The sequence below is a fragment of the Eptatretus burgeri genome, chromosome 15, assembly GCF_056783735.1.
Source record: "Eptatretus burgeri isolate ZD-2024b chromosome 15, Ebu_testis_v1, whole genome shotgun sequence".
In the NCBI taxonomy this organism is placed as follows: Eukaryota; Metazoa; Chordata; class Myxini; order Myxiniformes; family Myxinidae; genus Eptatretus; species Eptatretus burgeri.
Window position 1 is genome coordinate 32,424,582 of NC_140975.1, and position 22,250 is coordinate 32,446,831.

The following is a 22,250-nucleotide window of genomic DNA, read 5'->3' on the forward strand; positions in this document are numbered from 1 at the left end:
GTTTTCATCTCTCACCATTTCTCTCACACACCCCCTCGTAACCCTTCATCGATGTTACGATTCCTTCACCGACGCGATGTGAACACCTGTACTGAACTTGTTGTGGAGATGTGTTTGTTTGAAGGGGACAAGGAAATCCTTTTTTCAAAATGGGGGGGGGGGAGAATTAACTGTTATTTCCGCCGCGAATTGTTTATCGTCCAAACGATACTTTCATCGTCGATTCTCCTCGTTTTCATTCTCACCAATTCTTCCGAAACGACCGCCCCCCACCCCCCGAAATCGCTCCCCCCCCCAAATCGTCTCCACCCGACCTTTCTATCCCACGTCACGATGCCAACGACCCGCGCACTGATGGGGTCGATGAACAACTCAACTGCGCAACGTTGTACTGTAACCTGGCATGAAGACGTATGTCTTGCTGTGTGTTCCAAGTCGGGTACGTTCCTTGAACTGTGTGCGTGTTTAGCACGAGGTGGACAGAGCGGGGTCGCGGGGTTAACGTGTAAACACGAGGATCGTTATGACCTCAAGAGAAGACGAATCCGAACAGTGCGGTGCTGATTCAGCGAACCCTCAAACACTGTAATGTTTGTGTCAGCACTTTTAACTTAATGTTTTACCAGTTACGGTAATTTGGTTCAACACTGATCTTCAACACCCCTCCCTCCCTCCTCTGAGTCTATTAATCCCTTGCAGTGTCCCCTGCCCCCGACGCCCTCCCCTCGCGGCGTCCCCTTTCCCCGTCGCACTCCCCTCGCGGCGTCCCCTTTCCCCGTCGCACTCCCCTCGCGGCGTCCCCTTTCCCCGTCGCCCTCCCCTCGCGGCGTCCCCTTTCCCCGTCGCCCTCCCCTCGCGGCGTCCCCTTTCCCCGTCACCCTCCCCTCGCGGCGTCCCCTTTCCCCGTCGCCCTCCCCTCGCGGCGTCCCCTTTCCCCGTCGCCCTCCCCTCGCGGCGTCCCCTTTCCCCGTCGCCCTCCCCTCGCGGCGTCCCCTTTCCCCGTCGCCCTCCCCTCGCGGCGTCCCCTTTCCCCCGTCGCCCTCCCCTCGCGGCGTCCCCTTTCCCCGTCGCCCTCCCCTGGCGGCGTCCCATTTCCCCGTCGCCCTCCCCTCGCGACGTCCCATTTCCCCCGTCGCCCTCCCCTCGCGGCGTCCCATTTCCCCGTCGCCCTCCCATCGCGGCGTCCCATTTCCCCGTCGCCCTCCCATCGCGGCGTCCCATTTCCCCGTCGCCCTCCCATCGCGGCGTCCCATTTCCCCGTCGCCCTCCCATCGCGGCGTCCCATTTCCCCCGTCGCCCTCCCATCGCGGCGTCCCATTTCCCCCGTCGCCCTCCCATCGCGGCGTCCCATTTCCCCGTCGCCCTCCCATCGCGGCGTCCCATTTCCCTCGTCGCCCTCCCATCGCGGCGTCCCATTTCCCCCGTCGCCCTCCCATCGCGGTGTCCCATTTCCCCGTCGCCCTCCCATCGCGGCGTCCCATTTCCCCCGTCGCCCTCCCATCGCGGCGTCCCATTTCCGCCGTCGCCCTCCCATCGCGGCGTCCCATTTCCCCCGTCGCCCTCCCATCGCGGCGTCCCATTTCCCCGTCGCCCTCCCATCGCCGTCGCATCGCAGCGTCCCCTTTCCCCGTCGCCCTCCCCTCACGGCGTTCCTTTTCCCCGTCGCCCTCCCCTCGCGGCGTCTCCTTTTCCCCGTCGCCCTCCCCTCGCGGCGTCTCCTTTCCCCCATCGCCCTGCCCTCACGGCGTCCCGTTTCCCCCGTCGCCCTCCCCTCTCGGCGTCCCCGGCCGTTCGGCGCCCGACGCTTGTGGCGTCCCCGGCCGCCCAGCCCTCGCGGCGTCCCCGGCCGCCCAGCCCTCGCGGCGTCCCCGGCCGCCCAGCCCTCGCGGCGTCCCCGGCCGCCCAGCCCTCGCGGCGTCCCCGGCCGCCCAGCCCTCGCGGAGTCCCCGGCCGCCCAGCCCTCGCGGCGTCCCCGGCCGCCCAACCCTCGCGGCGTCCCCTTTCTTTCGGCGCCGTGCCCCCAGTCGCGCTGCGTTCCTTTTCCCCCGTCGCCCTCCCCTCGCGGCATCTCCTTTCTCCCGTCGCCCTCCCCTCGCGGCATCCCCTTTCCCCCGTCGCCCTCCCCTCGCGGCGTCCCCTTTCCCCCGTCGCCCTCCCCTCGCGGCGTCCCCTTTCCCCGTCGCCCTCCCCTCACGGCGTCCCCTTTTCCCCTGTCACCCTCCTCTCGCGGCGTCCCCTTTCCCCCGTCACCCTCCTCTCGCGGCGTCCCATTTCCCCCGTCGCCCTCCCCTCGCGGCGTCCCATTTCCCGCGGCGTCCCATTTCCCCCGTCGCCCTCCCATCGCGGCGTCCCATTTCCCCCGCCGCCCTCCCATCGCATCGCGGCGTCCCCTTTTCCCCGTCGCCCTCCCCTCACGGCGTTCCTTTTCCCGTCGCCCTCCCCTCGCGGCGTCTCCTTTCCCCCGTCGCCCTCCCCTCGCGGCGTCTCCTTTCCCCCGTCGCCCTCCCCTCGCGGCGTCCCCTTTCCCCGTCGCCCTCCCCTCGCGGCGTCCCCTTTCCCCGTCGCCCTCCCCTCACGGCGTCCCCTTTCCCCCGTCGCCCTCCCCTCGCGGCGTCCCCTTTCCCCTGTCACCCTCCTCTCGCGGCGTCCCCTTTCCCCTGTCACCCTCCTCTCGCGGAGTCCCCTCTGCCCTGTCACCCTCCTCTCGCGGTGTCCCCTTTCCCCTGTCGTCCTCACCTCGGGGCGTCCCATTTCCCCCGTCGCCCTCCCCTCGCGGCGTCCCATTTCCCCCGTGGCCCGCCCATCGCGGCGTCCCCTTTACCCCGTCGCCCCCCCCTCGCGGCGTCCCCTTTCCCCCGTCGCTCTCCACTCGTGGCGTCCCCTTTCCCCAGTCGCCCTCCCTTCGCGGCGTCCCCTTTCCCCCGTCGCCCGACCCTCGCGGAGTCCCCGGCTGCCCGGCCCTCGCGGCGCCCCCGATCCTCGCGGCGTCCCCTGCCGCCCGGCACCGTCCCCTCATGGGGCGCCCTTTCCCCCGTCGCCCTCCCCTCGCGGCGTCCCTTCTCCCCCGTCGCCCTCCCCTCGCGGCGACCCTTTCCCCCGTCGCCGTCCCCTTTCCCCCGTCGCCGTCCCCTTTCCCCCGTCGCCCTCCCCTCGCGGCATCCCCTTTTCCCCCGTCGCCCTCTTCTCGGCGTCCCCGGCCGCCCGGCGCCCGACCCTCGCGGCGTCCCCGGCCGCCTGGCACCGTCCCCTCGCAGTCCTCCCTGCCCCCTGCGCCGTCCTCTTCCTTCGCGGTGTCCCCGGCCGCCCGGTGTCTGACCCTCGCGGCGTCCCCGGCCGCCCAGCACCGTCCCCTCGCAGTCCTCCCTGCCCCCTGCACCGTTCTCTTCCCTCGCGGCGTCCCCGGCCGCCCGGCACCGTGCCCTCGCGGCACGCCCGGCACCGTGCCCCTGGCCGCCCGGCACCGTCCCCTCGCGGTCCTCCCTGCCCCCTGCGCCGTCCTCTTCCCTCGCGGCGTCCCCGGCCACCCGGCACCGTGCCCTCGCGGCGCGCCCGGCACCGTGCCCCTGGCCGCCCGGCACCGTCCCCTCGCGGTCCTCCCTGCCCCCTACGCCGTCCTCTTCCCTCGCGGTGTCCCCTGCCCCCTACGCCGTCCTCTTCCCTCGCGGTGTCCCCTGCCCCCTGCGCCCTTCCTTCCACGCGCCGTCTGTCATCCCCCATTTATCCTTGCACGCTGTACCATAGTCGATCCTATCTGAAGTTTTACACACTGCAATGATCTGACAGGAGCTTTGTCTGTTCTGTGTTTTTGAGGTTTCACGGTGGGTTGTGAAGATTCTGCACTTTTATCCTCCATTATTATCATTTTCTTTGTTGTTTTCCTCATTACAATGTTTTGTGTTTGTTCTAAAACTTTCTGCCTTGATTAAAGAAAAGGTCCATCTTTCACAATTCTTCTTCTTTGTCTGCAAGCCGAACAAATGGTTGTCTACGGAAGGCGCAACAAATGTCGTCTTTTGGATGTTTCTTTTATGACTTCGCTTTTTGGCGAGATGTGAGGATGGATTTTTAATTTTTTTGGTCCCTGAAGGCTTGAATACAAATGTTTTTCACCGTTTGTGAATCATCAGTTGAAGGTTGGCTTTGTTGGGATTGGCCTGTTTGTCACTGGCAGCTGAGCACAGGTACTTTTTCTGTCATAAGGCTTTTGCCTCTGCTCGCACATAAGTTGTGTGCACGACGACGAGGTGATGAGACGTTGGTGTACTTCATCCATGCAGGCGGGGTTGGCGTCGTGACTGGGAGCAGTTATGCCGCTGACGCAAGTTCGGGCATGGATTTGTAATTTATTCAGGGTGCCGGAGATGGCTTGCCCACTCTTCATGAAAGATACCGTGGGATTTTTAACGGCAGATGGGACGCCGTTTAACGTCCATCCGAGGGACTGTGCACATCAAATCGGCCTGCATGTGAAAAACCAGAGGGGTAGTTTTTCTTGTGTTGAGATTCAATCCCCGGGCCAGATTGCTCAGAGGCACGTCTGCCTACCTCTCTGCCATCCTGCCACCTCTGGTAGACCGTTGACAAACAAGCATCAGTGGATTTGCATCTGGTATCCCAGAATCACAGGGTTGGCGCTCATAAAGTGGGCACCGAGCAGGCCAACCCAGCAACTGACGAGATGTCGTGCCATTGGCTATCAGTATCAATTCTTCCTCACCGTGTCGTTGCATTTGACATGTTTGTTTGTTTTTTTTGTTTAACTTTTACCTGCTGCTCTCTTGTTATGATATCTGAACCACCTCTATTGTTCTTCTGAGCATTCCTATTACAGGAGAGCGGTTTTGCACCTTGGAATTTAATTATGGTCTCTGCGGCTGCTTTGCTGTTTCGAAGTGTCTGGCAGCCGTTACACGCGTGTCATTGTATGTAGAGCGTCAGTGCTGCACCCTCCCTTGTTGAAGATACTCGTTTATCAAAGTTTTAGTTTCCTTGGTTCTTTTTTTTTTGAGGTGGTTTGCAGACACTGCTTCTTAATACAAGAGATTTATTTTTATTTTTTAAACGTGGGTCGTGTTATTCCATCGTTGTCATTATAACCTTTTGACCTGGCTGAGCTATGGTAATGCCTCCAAATTCCACATGTCCTTCTTCCACAGTGAGGGTGTAATAGTTCATATTTTGGATGTACTCAGGTGTGTAGGTAGGTGGAGGTAAAGGGTAGCGATTTATCCCAAAATGCACATCACCTCGTTTCGATGATTCTGAAATTGTCGGGATCGGGTTCTTGAGCTCGTGCAAATCCTGGTTAAGGGTGTTTACTGTTCCTTTTATTGGTTTGCGTTGCGATATCAGGAATACATCTGGTTGTCTCTTTTTTCCCAATTGCCATTCCTCTGGGGTCATCTTTTCCGCACTTTTACATTCAAGCTTGTGACCTGTCTGTGCTTTTTTTTTTTTTAAGGGTTGCTTTCGTGAAGGCCAGCTCAAGAGCGGCATGTGATGGGGCTATGTTAAAAGGTTATTCGCCGGACGGTATTGCCCTTGATGACATGTCGGAATTTTCTCTGCTTTGGCCAGCGCGTGAAGTTTGACTCCGATTTTTGTTCAAACGATGCCGTGTCGTTTGCCTCTCGGTGGGAGGTTTAGCCAACACAAAGCTTAACTTAAACCTGGAAGTTTTTCATTGTCGGTGGGTATCGCATTTGGCACGTGCTGAGAGAGCTGGGTTGTACTCTGACAGACCGCCTGCTGTCCGTGGGCCATGCAATTTCTGCCCCTTTCATTTTAACCCTCTACTCTTTAATGTTTTGTTTTTGACTCTTTTCTTTCTTGTTGCAGTGGTTCAAGGACCATCACAGATCATGGCTTCAGTGCTTGCTGGCCATTTGCCCGGCCTGAAGTTTCCTCCTTGGATGGATCGTATAGATGAGCACAGCCAGCCAAGCTCATCAGGAATGGTTTTGGCAACTGCAGCAACCATCGCGGGGAGGCTTGATGATTCTCATGAGACTTTGAACACTTTGCTTCCTGCAAGTGAAGGTTCCTGGGGTGAGTCTTTGACAGCAGCAGTGGGCAGTGTGTTTTCTGGTCATAACAGTGGTATTTGGAAGACGTATCCATTGAGGAAACGTATCACAGCTTGCAGCCGGGCAAATACCTATGATGGACGTCCTGTTGCAAAGGTCAAGTCACCTCAAGATTTGGAAACTGACACGAATGGGGAGTTGCATGGATCTGGCAGTGGGTCGGTGCTAAATCCCTCTACTTCTTCATTGGCTGGGAAAATGAAGTGGTGCCCACTTGATGACCAAGACGACAAAGGCCTTGCTCAATCTGCATTGTTGGGTGCTGAATATAAGGATGTTGTAGCAGCACCCAAGATTGGACGTCCATCTTTGCGGCGTGGGCGACGGCGACCTCCACGGACTTGTGGAGGAATACCACGAGACACCGTAAGCTGTGAGGAGCCACGGAAACGACGTTTGGCCAGCCTGACAGCCCAGACGCTTGTCAACCTGCTAATGGAGAAAGAAGAAGAAGATGATTATGTGCTGGAAAAATGTGCACGCAGGGAAAAGGAGTGGTCCATGGATGTTGAGGGGAGTTCCTGTTCTGCTATCGTGGAAGATGTTTCCCAGGGCTGTTCCAGCCAGTGCAGTCCTTGTCATGCAATGGCTTCTGAGCCTGGCGAGGACTGTTCGATGAAGCAGGCCTCGCAGCTCTCTGTTCAAGAGATTGCCAACAATGACACAAAATGCCCTTTAGATTTAAATTGTTCAATAGAATCACCACCACTTGTGGTACAATGTGTTCCAGACATGAAAAACGATCAGACCAGTGCACATCTTCCAGGTTGTCTCCTGAGATCTCAGGCCATTATAAGTCCGACGTACCAAGTTGAAAATACCAAAAATGACGTGCTCTGCACTGCTCCGATGGATTTCCCTGCCCAGGATGCTCCACTGGATTTATCGATTAAATCTCGTGAGCCCATCGGGATCTGTCCACCAGAGGATTACCGTGATAGGAAAAAGTGGTTCCCAAGTGGCTACAGTCTAGCAGCTGACATTTCCACTCCTTCCTCCAATCTTTCAAAAGTACCCAGCTTTTCGGGAACATTACCCATCGGCATTGCTAACGAGGAACAAGCGGGCTTTGCTTTATCTTCGTGCTCCACTTTACAGGGATCATTTTTATACTCACGCAGCACTTTACCTTCTTCCAGTCAAACTCGTCCAGTGGGTGGCGGTTGGCGTACGTCCTCTGGGTTGCCAGCAAACTTTGACACGTGCCATTTGGCTTCTGGCATGCCTGTTTGGGCAACCACATCACCACCGTTTCCGCAGTTCAATCGAGTCGGTTACATTGGCACTGCACATGACCGGCCTATGGGAGAGTCGAAATGCATGCCATCATTCCTCAACTATTCAGACTCTTGGCTCTCTGAATCGATGTGCAAGTATCACTTTGGACTTCAAAAAGGTAGTATTGGATTGCTGGTTTTGTCATACTCTGATCCCTCCCTCTCCCTCTATCCCCCCCCCCCAAAAAAAAGAACTAAAGCTTGGTTGTGGAGGAAAGCTATTGGATTTGTTCCAAAGCAAATTTCTGTTTTGTCCGATATATTTCTGACAAAAGGACCTTTTGGGTGAATGGGATCGAAGCATATGCTTTGTACAAATACTTGGCTTCAGTGGGGAATTCTTTTGCAGAGAGGAGAGTCGATTTGCAAATCAATTTTCAGGGATGATTGTCATGTTGATGCAAAGTACGAATTTTCTGTGAATGGCCTGTCGAGGCGAGACATGTTTATGATCGGGCTTATTGTGTGCGACACTTTTTATCAGTGTTAGCAACTTCACAAGAAAGGTGAGCTTGAGAGATCGAGGTGTTCTCTGAGATTAATTGGTGTCAATACCTACGATTCATTTTTGATTGCTCCATGATGTGACATCCTCGGCAAAACTTGGCTTTGTAAATGCATTGATATCACAAAATCACGAAATGCTCGATTAACAGATTTAACGTATTTTTGAGCAACAAAAATAAAGGGAAAGTGTAGCGAAGTGATCAGGTATTTATAGCATTATGTACAATTCATAATCATAACTACTTTATACTTTTAATGGCCTCAATTAATCCTGCTTTCTTGTGGAGTAGACTGGAGAATTTTTGGCTCAAGCCCTTCACAAACCAACTGGCCAGGCCTGATGTTCAACTGTGATTTTGGTAGGAATTTATAATTCATGTTGCCAGAGAACTCACCAAACACCATGTTATCTTTGACACATCCTAACTCATGCTAGCAGACGAGACACCCGGCTTAACATCCATCTGAGGGACGGCACACTTTGCGATGCAATGCCCGAATTGCGAATGACCGATGCGGAAGTTTATCTGGTCTGGATTTGAACCCAAACTTGACATCTCGGAGTTGAGTGTTCTAATTCTACATTGTCAGACGATTAATTATCCTGTTTGATTTTAATTTTTTGTAATCACATTTAATTAACAAATTGAGTTTAATTTTTTAAGCTACATTTTGTATTTTTATATATATATATTGACGGTGCCCTAATTGGGCCTACTATTAAAACCAAGCAGGTAATTAGATGCAGGGTAATGCTCTCACCAAAACTGATTTTTTACTACTTAAGTATTTGAAGAAATTCTGCAAAAATGTTATGTTTAAATCTATAAATTTAATCGATGGGAATATCGCTATTTGAATGGGCATTGATAAAGCATGTTCAAATGTTAGTTTGAATTATCCACTCAATTTCCTGATGTAGTTTGTAATAAGATGTAGTAATAGTTCACTGACTGCCATGGTAGGCTCTAACTTTCTTCCCATTTTTATTCTCTTTCAGTTGCCAGAACCGACACAGATTTGGGAATGGTTATTGGGTGTGGGGTCTCACCCAGTACCACATCCATGTCCACACCTAGTGTCTCACCTCCTCATGCCCATAGTGCACCACCAGTGAGGTTTCCCACATCTGTCCCTCATCAACATGCCGTGCAACCGATACATGGCAAGAACCTTGCACAAACTGATTTCCAATCTTCACCTGCAGCGAGCTTCAGCCCCCCTTGCCAATCGGTGGCAAAAGACTTCCGGCTCGACGACATAACCCAACAGTTCAGAGTCCACGGTGAAGCTGTACAACACCATGACTGCTTTGTTCCGATTGTTGCTGCGATGACCGAAGAGTTGCAGCCATCTACCGACAGGGAGCATGAGAGGATGTCGGTGGTACAAAAGCAAAGGGTTGAATTTCAAGAGCGAGCGATGTCGGGAAGTCCCTCCAATCACGGGTCTGTTTCACTCAGAAGCTGCAAGAGTGTCATCGATTCTAACACACAAAATATCTCGACACGCCATCCCCCTTTGCCCAAGCTTGTGATCAAGGTGTCATCGAGTGATGCATCCATAGTGGACACCCTTGGGCAGAAGTCTGCAGCCCAGATTGCTGAACCGGCATCCACGTGGCGCCGAAGGCAAGGTGGAGATGGACTTCGTGGCCGCCGGGGTCCGGGGCGACCACCGCGGCACTTCTCTGCAGTGGACTCCCCTCCAGGGGGGCGGCAGTTTCCTGTGGCGAAGCGTCGTGGGACCAATGGATGGCTACCTGTTGGAGAACCATTTTACAATGCTGTGTATATTGCCGTAAGTGTTCAAGCAGCTATTTTATTTGATTTTTTTTCCCCAGAAATTTCATGATGTAGACCACAAACATGTTTTATTTTCAAGCAACGGCAGATTGAATTGTGCGTGTGTTCTCTTGCTTTGAAGAAGGGCCTTAATCCAAAACTTCTCTCGTACCTTTTCCCATGGTGGTTCGTGTATCTCTCAATATTGGATTGAGAAAATTAGTTTTCTTCGTTTTTGTTTTGATTTTTTTTTTCCCACCAATTTGGGTCTTGATAAAGACCATTTTTCCATTGCATCACTTGTCTGTGAACGTTTTGAATCTTTTCCCATTATTTATTTTGGGGTACGTGGATAAGTTGAGCTTTACCTTCTCTTTAATATTATTATTGTTTTAAATGTTGTTTTTTTGTTTTGTTTTTGTACACAGTCAAGGTTCTTGGGAGAACTAGCACATTGAATTGATCAGGACGTAGAGGTGGGGGTAGGGGGACACACCAACAACGGAGTTAAAAGACAACCTAGAGGGAGATTTGGACAAAGAATGGGTGTGGGGAGGAATGGGAAGCAGGAAAGGATGCATGGGATGGACAAGATGATACAAAAGGAAACTCGGGAGAGAAAAACTGGAAAATTGGAAAGAGGTGATGTTGGGGTGGGGGGGGGCAAGGGGTTATTGATAGTAGAATTAATTCCTTTAATCTTGAGGTAGTGGACATTCCATTTAGCTGTCAATGTAGCTTTGATTCCCAACTCAATTACACACATCCACCCATCCATCCATCTATTGGGACCATACTCTGTGCAGAGTGTTGGTGCTGCCTAAGCAGTCTCCTTGGCTATTGGGCACAATTCTGGATGGGTCGCTACTCCGACACAGTATACCAGCAAGCTCGCACTCATTTTGCCGACCTCGGAAGGATGACTGGTCAAGTTAACCCCACCTGGTATTAATTCAACTAAGCTAAGTGGGATTTGAACTCAGGACCCTGGGATCCCAAGGCCACCTTAACCATTAAGCCAACACCAGGCATAATTATACACAGTTATCCTGGATGATGAAGTTGGGTGCCAGTCTAACCTCTAATGCTTCTTTGATTGGTAGTTTAGCTTTCATTTCCCTTGACAATGTACCTTGAACCAGCTACTGGCACATCAGGTGTGTAGTCGTGTTGCCAGTATAGTGTCTGACCCCGTGAATATCCCAAAAGTAGAATTGCGCATCTTTCCCTAACGTCTATACGCCATCACAGGCTTGTCCAAGTACCGCACAAGCTTATTTTCTTGTTTTCATAATTGTATGAAAACAATAATAAAAAAAACTCGTTCAATTTGAGCCTGATTAGGTGTTTTGAATTTGCTCTATTTGTTCCGCGGTGATAATTTGAGTGTTTTTGACAGTTTGCACAATTTCTATTTATCTATGAAATTGTTGACATTCTTAGCAAATTTAGTTCACTGAAATTCTTGGCTAACCCGATCCCATCCCGATGCTCAAGATTTTCTCAGTATTCCGATTTGAGGTTTCTTAATTTCTTTTTTTTATGGTACGTGTTCATGGCCACGGTCGGTTTGACCCGAGACCGTTAACCTTCGATTGAAAGTGGATGTACGTGCCACTCAACTTGTTTAATTTTTTATCCCATCGTGGTTTTTGAATTTATTTTCTCATTCAACAAATATGACTTTTTCGCCCCTCCCTACTACTCTCCCCTATTCTCCTTTAATGTTCTGTGGGAGTTTTTGAGCTCTGTTTTATCGATGCAAGTGATCATTTGTTTGCTGTTGAAATGAGTGTGTGCGTGTACGGGTGCTTTTCCCCTTTTGTGCAAACTCGACATTGCTGACTCACCCCATTCCCATTCAACTCTGAGCTCTCTCATCTGGGTTTGATTCCCAGCACGACTATAAATGGTCAGATTGGTGATTTCCAGGAAGGGCGTTGCATCACAAAGCGCACCGTCCCTCAGGTCTGCAGGACGTTAAGCTGGATGTCCCGTCTGCCAGAATTGGTCAGTGGACTTTGAAGTTCCCACGGTCTTTCAACGAGGTGGGGGCAAGTTATTGCTGATACCCTAAACTACTTGCAAATTTCTGCTCTAACTGATATGCACCTGCACAGCTGTGGTCCCAACAAATTCTGCATAACTGCATCCACTTACTTCACACGAATGAACGAACTTCATGTTCTTTATGTATATGTATATATGTATGTATATATATATATATATATATATATATATATATAATTTCTACCAAGGAGAAACGAGGATAAACCCCCTCTAATACACTGTACCCATGGCCGTTATATCTATATGTATATGTATATGTATATGTATATGTATATATATATATATATATATATATATATATATATATATATATATATATAATGCATGAGTACATGGTGTAATAAATACACTTGCTTTTTTTTGGAGGAACATTGAAACAGCTTGTTTGGGCAAAAAGATTCTAACCTCGATTCGATCTATCGGGACCAAACTCGATACAAAGCGTCGGTGCTGCCGAAGCAGTCTTGCACGTACGATATGAACAGAATGACATAAAGTGCAGCATCCTTCACGTAAAAAGAGTAGATCCCAGAATTGGGGCTTGCGACCTCACTAAATGACGTGATGGAGTGGGTGGTGGACGTGTCGGCATTGCATGCAAACCGAACAATGTTGGCGAGTGCAGAAATGATCACGTGTAAGTTTGTCGGTTAATGTGAAATTGTTGCGATCTGTTTCCTTTAAAGGATTACAAACTGTTGGATTTGTGCCTCGCAGGCAGGACGTTTCATCAAGGTGCATCTTCTCTCAGACGGACGTTAAACTGGCTTCCCATCTATTTGGTGGACGTTAATGATACCACAGTGTCCTTGTCGACGGGTAGGCGAGTTATCGCCGGCATCCTGAACAAATTCTAAATTCCTGCTTTTACAACTGCTGGAAAGGCAAAAGCAAACCAGCCAATGTAATCCTTCACACGAGACAACCTGGGGAGAGAGAGGTGTGTGTGTGTGTGTGTGTGTGTGTGTGTGTGTGTGTGTGTGTGTGTGTGTGTGTGTGTGTGTATGTATATATATATATATATATATATATATATGTATGTATATATACACATAATATAATTTTTTTGTTATTATTAGGTGAGACACTGACGTTTCGGACTGCAATTTATAAAGGAAGCACAACATCGGCCACATATTGGTATTTTCTTCCATTCTTTCCTCTTGGCCACTTTGGATACAACAGACACATTGCGTAGTTGTACATTTTGGAATGGTTTAACAAGAAGTATTTCTCGTATGTTGTCACCTCCCCCAAGCCCCCAACCTTGGATTATCACATATCGAATTGCTCTAGAGTGTAAGCAAGAACTTGCCTCAAATTAAACTTTGCCATTGTTGTACCGTATAGATTTTATTTACAAAGTGTCGTCCTGATGTTCTTTTGGAGGCACTGCAGGTGAACCTACCGGTGTTAGACAATGGAGATTTTTATTTTATTTCCTTGCAGTCCAATGACCGTATCGGATTGCCAGGGCACGCTCGGCGTTTGCAGCTGTCTGTCCCATTCACACGGTGTTGGTGCTTTTGTCTCCCCCCTCGTTCTCTCTGCTGTACTCCGGGTTGGTCAAACTGGCGATCGATGGCCGTTGGAAATCCGAGGTCATGTCCGATGGTTCAGGTGTAACCCCCGCCCCCCCCTGCTTTTTCCCTCCCTCAATGCAGAAATGCTGCACACCCTCCTCTTTGATCATTTATCTTTGAGGATGCCCGAGCAGACCCAGTCGGATCTTTTTCATGAACTTCAGCGAAAGTGTCGTTGCGATCTCAGTTTGTCACCAGGTGGTCATTTTCCTACGGCTTTGGTTGTCGGCCTGTAGTCTGCAAAATGCCAGTTTGGGTTCATTGATATTTATGGTCACGACAAGGTTTGGGATCTTTGATGCGGAAAGTCGTCCCCATTCCTTGAAGTATTGTTTTTCTGGAAATAAACATTCACCACATCAAGCGTTGAAGTGGAACAACAGGTTGAACAGTGAGTGGTTGAAAAATTGTGCCACTTCAGATTTTCGATGCATTTTAATTGAGAAGCGTAGTTTATGATCTAAGTGATGTGCTTAGTGTACTGTTCTGCCCAGGATGCTAACAATTGGAAATTAGAACACGTGCTGACAGGCAATGCGGTGCGTGCGTACGCGCAGTGCACAGGCATATAGGCACCCGCATGACTGCGCACGCACGTGTCCATCATGTGATTTTTTTTCCTGAAACACATGGAAACCTCATGAGTGCTTCTCTCCAGTATAACATTATCGCTCTTTGAAACCATTCACACTCGCACCATGTGCTTCATTTTTGTGATCAACTTTTACAGGACTGTTTGTTTGAAATTTTTATTTGTAGTAATAACTTTTTGGTAAGAGTTGGAACTTTAGAAGTCTGTTTTTGGATTGGCCTGTTTGTTCCCATCCGAGCACATGGCTCAGTATTTTGGTTCCCCTCGAGATTGCTCGTACCCCATGGATAAATGTAGCTCATCCTGAGCACACAGCCCATCTGACTACATGCATGCACATCGCTCATTGGCCTGTTTGTTGTTCCCATCTGAGCACAACTTGTGATGTTGGGATCCTTTGTTGAACAAGCAAAATTATCTGTCCCCAGTGATGGGAGAAGTTAAAGTTAATCCCATCAATTTAAATTATTTCATGGATTTTAAAACGAGGTTAATTGTGCTGCACTCTTGGTTTCACTCTGAGCCAAAGCTCTGAGATGCTTGTACCGCAACATCGGGTGATGGAGGTTGGATTTATCTAAAAAGAGGGCAAACTACAGCTATTTAAAATTACTCCATGAAGACCTCTTAAATCTACTTCTATCCACTCAGAGCCTTCAAACGCTGCGTGGGAAGCAACCACCGTAAACGGGAGATGCACCATGGTTCGCAATATTACTAGAGGTGTGCATTTGTCCATTCTCTACTCGTGTCCATGTAATTTGTGTCATGGTGTGCGATGTCTCCCGATGTCGTGAATATGATTGTAAAAACTCCGAGTCTGAGATCGCCGAACTAAGAATGTATTGACGAAAACTTATCAAAAATTTGCCTTGTTTGATCATTTTCTTGAAATTGCTTTGAAGTTGTTGATCTGTACGTGGGTCGGCCACCGACGATTCGCTCACGTGCGCACTTGCGCTTCCATGGTGTTTGTTTAACCACGAGTCTGGTTTCCAACCTTGGAACCTTTGTTCACATCTTGGAATTGTCGCACTTTGAAAATATTGTCGCTGTCTGAATTACGAGATTCCTTGTTTTTCAGCTTTATTCACTTGTACATAGTCACGGTGGTGACAAAATGTGTTGATTTTTGTGCTGACAGCATTATGAGCTCGAGTGGTGTGTGATTTCACATATTGGCAAGTTAAGTTCCACATTAAGGAGCTGTCTCCACAAATGATGGGCTGTCAGGATAGCCTCATGGTATGTCCACCAGTTCGAATCCCAACCCAGCTCTAAACTTCCATCCTGGTGATTAATGTGCAGGGCGAGGCAGCAATGTGTGTGCCGTCTTTGGGGAAGACTTTTAGCCGGAGGACCTGTATGCCAGCCCTGGTCATTGGTAGACATTGAAGAGTGTGGGTTTTCAAGGGTTGGTGAGTTATCACTGCCTAAACAGTGGAAAGCAAGCGGTCAGGTCTTCTTGGGTATCCCTTGACAAAATTACATCGCTTGCTATCTTTCTCGTGTGGTTGTTGTCTTGGCAACAGCTCCTGCATTGTAGAAAAAATTGCGTTGCCAGGTCGTGCGCATGTCACGTGTGAACGGTCATATTCATGCCTACTCAAGTTGCATGATGAGTATAACTTATCGTTGTTGGCAATTCCAGCTGAACATGCTCGTCACTAGTTACTTGTCCCCATTTAACCGGTGAAACGGGGTTAAACTTTATTGTATGGAATTGTTCTGCGATGGTGGCGAACATGTTTCTATGACATCGCAAACGGACCTGTTCCATTCAGCCACCTCCCCCACTTTCCTCCACCCCTCAACCCAAAATATGGAACCAACTGACTTGCTCCTCAGTTGGAGGGTTGATTTAACTTGAAATGAAAAGTTTATTTCCCAATGCCTGTGCTCGTTTTGTAGGGAGAGTCGGAGCCCGCTGTCCGCCGATGCTTTCCTGCCGTGCAACGTGACGGACTGGCGGTGAAACCACGTGATTGTGTCCTCCTGCGTTCAGGCCTCCGGCGCCGCTCACTGCCTTACATTGCCAAAATCTCTGCCCTCTGGGAAAATCCAAGGACTGGTGGGTACTTTTGCCCATAATGGATTTGGTGGATAATTGTCTTCCCTCATAAAGGGAAAAAGCATAGTTACCCCACCCCCACCCCAACCCACTTTTTTTTTCTCTCTTTCCAACATTTGTGTCTCATTTCTTCATTTGAGCCAATTTACTTAAATCTTGAAGGAAAACAGTTTGAAAGGTTAAAAAAAATGTTACGGCCTGGACACACACACTGAGGTGATTACAAAACCCGGCCGTTTCGCGTTGCGCAGTCATAGATGGGCTGTTACAGCCTATTTTTACTGGTTGTGACTTTGCCCTTTTGACCCAATTATTAATTCACCTTCTCCATATCCTCATAGAGGTTTGTTGAAAATTTGACATCAAAAGCTCAAATGTTGAAACACATACACATACACATACACATACACATACACATACACTGCGTGGGGTCGGACTAATAAAGATTTCATAACTGTGTAACTCGTACAGAACCAATGAAATACGCATTGCAAAACACAATGTGAAAGCACAGAAAAGCACATCAAATCAATAGTTAATTGAATGCAGAGATTCGTAAATTTATGGTCTCCTGGAGCATTGGATATTTCATTCATTCCAATCTCCAGCCTTGGCATATGAGACTTTAGCCCTTTACTCAAGCATTTTTCAATAATTCCTTGTTCAGGGCACAGACAGATGCTCCATCAAGCCCTGCTTTTATAAAGTTTGCAGGTTTCAGGAAACATTGAAGTTCTTGCACTTTTAAAATGTGCTTCAATTAACGAAGCTTATTTTGTGTTGCATTGTGGACGCCGAAGTACAGTACTGTAGTTGTGAAACGTGTGGACCTATGCTACACGTCCTGACCAAGTATGTTGCTGGTTACTGTGTGTACAGTATGATCTGGTACTGTAATTTCTCTTTAAAAAAAGGCAAATGCATTGTTAAAGTCGTGCTTCTCCTTTGTAGCGTGAAAATGGCCATTTCCACAGTACTACTTGAATATCTGCGTTATTTTCCAAGTTGACAGCCAAACCCAGCTTGACTTGGATTTGGCTCAGAAGGGCAACTGGCCGAGTTCAGGATTGGGAACTCAGTTCGGGAACAGCACAGGAACCCCTTTTAATAACCTAAATTAGGTCGATTTCAAAAGGTCAAAGGTGAAACAAAAAACCCCCAAAACATTTGCCCTGTATTTCATTCAACAGGGATTAAAGCTGGTAATAAAGGTTTTCAAATACCCCCTATTGGGATAATCATGTTTTTGCTGATTTTTGAGGTTATGAGATTATTTTGTATCGTACGAAAAAAATTGGTCAAAAAAAGTACACTTGTGGTTCAAACCTTGGCCGAGTCATACCAAAGACTTTTATAATGGTCTGTGCTGCTTCCTTTGCTCAAAGATCAGCATTTTACAGTATAGAGCACAGACAATCTCCATAGGTTGGCATTCATGAGGTGGAGGAAATTCCGCTTTTGAAATTGCCCCGCTGAGAAAGGTGGTGCCGTTGTTGTGATGTCACTGGTACCCAGAGTACCCCAGGAAGTGACCGCTCTTCCCTCTAGCTCACCGTGGCTGTTTGTATCATCCAACATGTCTGTCAGCTCCTCGAGGTTGAGATCCTATATATATATATATATATATATATATATATATATATATATATATATATATATATATATATATATATATATATATATATATATATATATATATATATGTACATAATGCACTTTGAACCAAATAGGTGACATCACAGTCTCAACCTTCAAATGTTTGTTACCTCTGCTACCAAAGGTAGACGGAGGTTATGTTTTCACGTCTGTTTGTCTGTGAGCAGCATAACTCAAAAAGTTATGGCGAGATATGGATGAAACTTGAAGAGGTAGGGTGTATGATGGACAAATTGATTAGATTTAGATGAAGATCCCAATACAATTTTTTTTTTACTGGTTTTTCACCATTGAGAGATGGGGCAAAAATTAAATAGCATGATATCTCAAAAAGTTATGGACGAATTCGGATGAAACTTGGTGGACATATTGGGTGTGTGACAAGAATTGATGAGATTTTGCTGAAGATCTGGATCCGCCCTATCAATGGGATACAAAATGTAAACTGTTCTTCCGAGTGATGTTGTGGTTTCTTTCGAATCCAAAGTCAGAGTAACCTTTCAGTTAACGCGGTAATGTTGTTTTGAAGATAATTGTTTGAGTATTTTGACGACTTCCAGCCCTTTCCATAATCGAACACACCGCAGTTCTCCACCATTTATGGTCTGATATTCCCATTGTACAGGAGAGCTGACAATGAGCCTTTTTTGGTACTACCGCCCGGAGCACACCCAAGGTGGTCGACCAGCCTACCCAAAATGCGAGGTGCGATGTCTGATCAACCTATTTCTCTTCCTGTCATGTGATTTGTGAATAGATTTACTTTGTGGCAAAATGAGGAAAAAAAGAGAACTCTTCTTTTCATTGTGCAGAAAAACGAAGTGTTTGCATCTCGTCATCAAGATGAGAACAGCGTGGCCTGCATAGAGGAAAAATGTTATGTGTTAACATTGGCTGAGTACTGCAGGTAAGACCTCCGTCGCACCACCCCTCGCACGCCGCACCACCCCTCGCACGCCGCACCACCCCTCGCACGCCGCACCACCCCCTCGCACGCCGCACCACCCCTCGCACGCGCACCACCCCCTCGCACGCCGCACCACCCCTCGCACGCCGCACCATCCCCTCGCACTCCGCACCACCCCTCGCACGCCGCACCACCCTCGCACGCCGCACCACCCCTCGCACGCCGCACCCCCTCGCACGCCGCCCCCCTCGCACGCTGCACCCCCTCGCACGCCGCCCCCCTCGCACGCCGCACCACCCCTCGCATGCCGCACCACCCCTCGCACGCCGCACCACCCTCGCACGCCGCACCGCCCGACACCCCCCTCGCTCCACCGCCCGACACCCCCCTCGCTCCACCGCCCGACACCCCCCTCGCTCCACCGCCCGACACCCCCCTCGCTCCACCGCCCGACACCCCCCTCGCTCCACCGCCCGACACCCCCCTCGCTCCACCGCCCGACACCCCCCTCGCTCCACCGCCCGACACCCCCCTCGCTCCACCGCCCGACACCCCCCTCGCTCCACCGCCCGACACCCCCTCGCTCCACCGCCCGACACCCCCCTCGCTCCACCGCCCGACACCCCCCTCGCTCCACCGCCCGACACCCCCTCGCTCCACCGCCCGACACCCCCTCGCTCCACCGCCCGACACCCCCTCGCTCCACCGCCCGACACCCCCTCGCTCCACCGCCCGACACCCCCTCGCTCCACCGCCCGACACCCCCTCGCTCCACCGCCCGACACCCCCTCGCTCCACCGCCCGACACCCCCCCTCGCTCCACCGCCCGACACCCCCCTCGCTCCACCGCCCGACACCCCCCCTCGCTCCACCGCCCGACACCCCCCTCGCTCCACCGCCCGACACCCCCCTCGCTCCACCGCCCGACACCCCCCTCGCTCCACCGCCCGACACCCCCCTCGCTCCACCGCCCGACACCCCCCTCGCTCCACCGCCCGACACCCCCCTCGCTCCACCGCCCGACACCCCCCTCGCTCCACCGCCCGACACCCCCTCCTCGCTCCACCGCCCGACACCCCCCCTCGCTCCACCGCCCGACACCCCCCCTCGCTCCACCGCCCGACACCCCCCCGCTCCACCGCCCGACACCCCCCCGCTCCACCGCCCGACACCCCGCTCCACCGCCCGACACCCCCCCCACCCGCTCCACCGCCCGACACCCCCAAACTCCCCTCTCACACCACCTCCCTCCATCCATAGTTGTAAGTTTATCTTATCTCTGTCACCCATCTTTCATGTGTGGCTGTTGGTCATGCTGGTAAATTGGGAGCACAGGGACTCCACACACCATGGTCCCAGGTGTTACTTTGCTCTACTTGTGCTTGATTGACATCAGACAAGATACTCGTCATTGAAATCTCTCTGATATCAACTTTTATTTGTGCCATGTTGAGGAGAGAGCACTAGGTGCAGGACTCTTTAATGGGAGTGACTCTAAATGTGTGAAGATAATTGTAAATCTATGAGTAAGACACAGATGGTCTCGTATCTAGAACGTAGGTGTTAACAACTACCCAACTAAGAATGTTTGTGCAGGTTTTGGGCTGGAATGAAACTGTGCCAGAACAGTGCTGCCATCAGCTCAGCTCGGTCGCTGGTCCCCGCTGCACCCACCTACCTCGCTCCCATCCATCGGCGAGTTCCTCCTCGCACCGATCCCGAGCTCATTTTCCTCTGTCGGGCGGTTTATGACTTCAGACATCACCGCCTCCTAAAGAACCCGCCACGCTCATCCCCGAGTCCCACGCCGCCTCTGTCCAGATAACCCTCTGTCCTCTCGGCCCAGGTGTACATCATAGAGGAGAGTTATATGAGGACTCTGAGGTCATGCCACGACGATTTTGATCTGTGACAATCACTCTTGCAACTCGTTCGATAATATCATCCTTGGCTTGTGGGGTAATGAGGGGTCGACTTGCTCCCTTTTCACCTCTACTTCCACACCTATTAATCTCCCTTCGGCTCTTCATCTCAATGGTGGAATCAAAAAGAATGCTGACGAGGTTGTTACGGATGTCTGTTGCTCGTTGTACTGAGTTATTCCTTTCCAGCCGTTTATAAATCCTCTTTCGTCAGGACTCGGGTTTCTTGTGGGTCTCCTGGAGTTCCCGAAAAGCTGAAGATAATGTGAACCTGTTTAAGCGCACTGTGTACCTGTTTCTTGAAATTCTCAATTAGTGGATGTGTCGTGAATTTTTCTAAAGTCATTTGTTTTATTCCTATCAGTTTTGAATCTTTTTTTATTTTATTTTTCCAATCTATTTTATTTCTTGTCCTTCTAACCCACAATTTTCGATGTGTATGAAGATTCTACTAACTCGCCCAGTTTTACTCTCCGTGCGGTGTTTTCTGGTTTTGTCTTATTTGAATTGACAGACTCTGAGCATTGCGGAACTCTGCTTTTGTGGGTTTGCTTGTCTAAAGGGAGGCCGTGTTCTATACAGCGTCCTGTCTGCTACCGGTCCCGCTGTTAGAGGTCTGCCTTCCGAGCCCTGTTCCTACCTGACCAGTGCCTGGTTGTTCCTTCTCGGGCGGTTTAATAATGAGCGGCAATTGCCATTACGAGGTACAGAAAACAGATGCTGCAGTTTAAAAGTTGCTTCTTAGAAATTCAATCTTTTTTTAATTTTTATTTTATTTTTGAAGTTCTGTTCTTTTATCATTATTTTGAAGTGGTATTGCAAGAGTTTAGTCTTATTAGGTTTATTTGAAGTCGTTCTTGGTGGAGACTTTAACTTGCGTAGTCACGCTGTGCAAGTTTTCTCTGCATTCCTTTGTCAGATTCATTTTTTATTTTTTTATTTTTTGATTGGTTGGTTTAAGCCCCCCCCCCCTTTCCCCATCCTCAATGGTGGTAATTTTTTAAAATCTCATTCATAACTGAACGGATCTGTCTCTTCATACATCCCTGACAAAATCCTTTATTTAACCTTTTTGCAACAATCAGGTTTGTTTCCTGGAAATGTTTACAATGACCGACCGGGTTCGTGCTGTTCGTGCAGTACGCCGAATGAACCAAAAAGTGTTTTTTTGAGCTGTTATTATTATTTTCTGTATGCAGCGTGCATTGTGCAATGGTCTGTATAATCAGAGGACAAGCTTGGTAAGTGGGAAATGGGAGGGTGGTGGTAGTTAAGGACCCACCCTGCCCGGCATTTCCTTTGATTGCATTAAATGAGTTCTCGATATATCCACCTGTGGGCTGTTTTATTAATGGTGAGTGGGCAGTGCTTAAAATGAAGTGTAGGGGGCAGGTGATTGAAGAAGGGTGAATGATTGCTCTAACTCCCCCCCCCTCCCCATTCAGATGTTGGGGTTCCAAGCTTGGCATGTAACAGTCACGTGGTTTTGCCCCCAAGGCAATATGCTTTCATTTTTTTTTCCCTCGCCCAGCTGGGGACTGACCTACTAGAAAGGAACCTCACCGCATTCCTGGAGGTTGCGGTTTGGAATCTGGCTTTCGATGGAAATGTTAAGGGTTTGGGGTCTGACCTCTGTAACCCGTTGTCATGTTTAAATCAGATAGTTCAGACTGATTTAAATACCCTAAACAAATCATCAGTGGTACATATTATGTGTGTGTGTGTGTGTGTGTGTGTGTGTGTGTGTGTGTGTGTGTGTGTGTGTGTGTGTGTGTGTGTATATATATAATATACT

At 49.9% G+C, this 22,250-nt stretch overlaps 1 protein-coding gene across 1 annotated transcript; it reads left to right on the forward strand.

Annotated features, from left to right (window-relative positions):
* The first annotated feature begins 318 nt into the window (after window positions 1-318).
* Window positions 319-21,781, forward strand: LOC147011862 (uncharacterized). The gene is given in 8 exon segments (XM_085857303.1): window positions 319-439; window positions 5,839-7,482; window positions 8,871-9,670; window positions 15,811-15,970; window positions 18,252-18,331; window positions 18,439-18,533; window positions 20,130-20,343; window positions 20,346-21,781. Coding segments are annotated over 8 exon segments (3,192 nt in total). The 5' UTR covers window positions 319-333; the 3' UTR covers window positions 20,439-21,781.
* The last annotated feature ends 469 nt before the right edge of the window (window positions 21,782-22,250 follow it).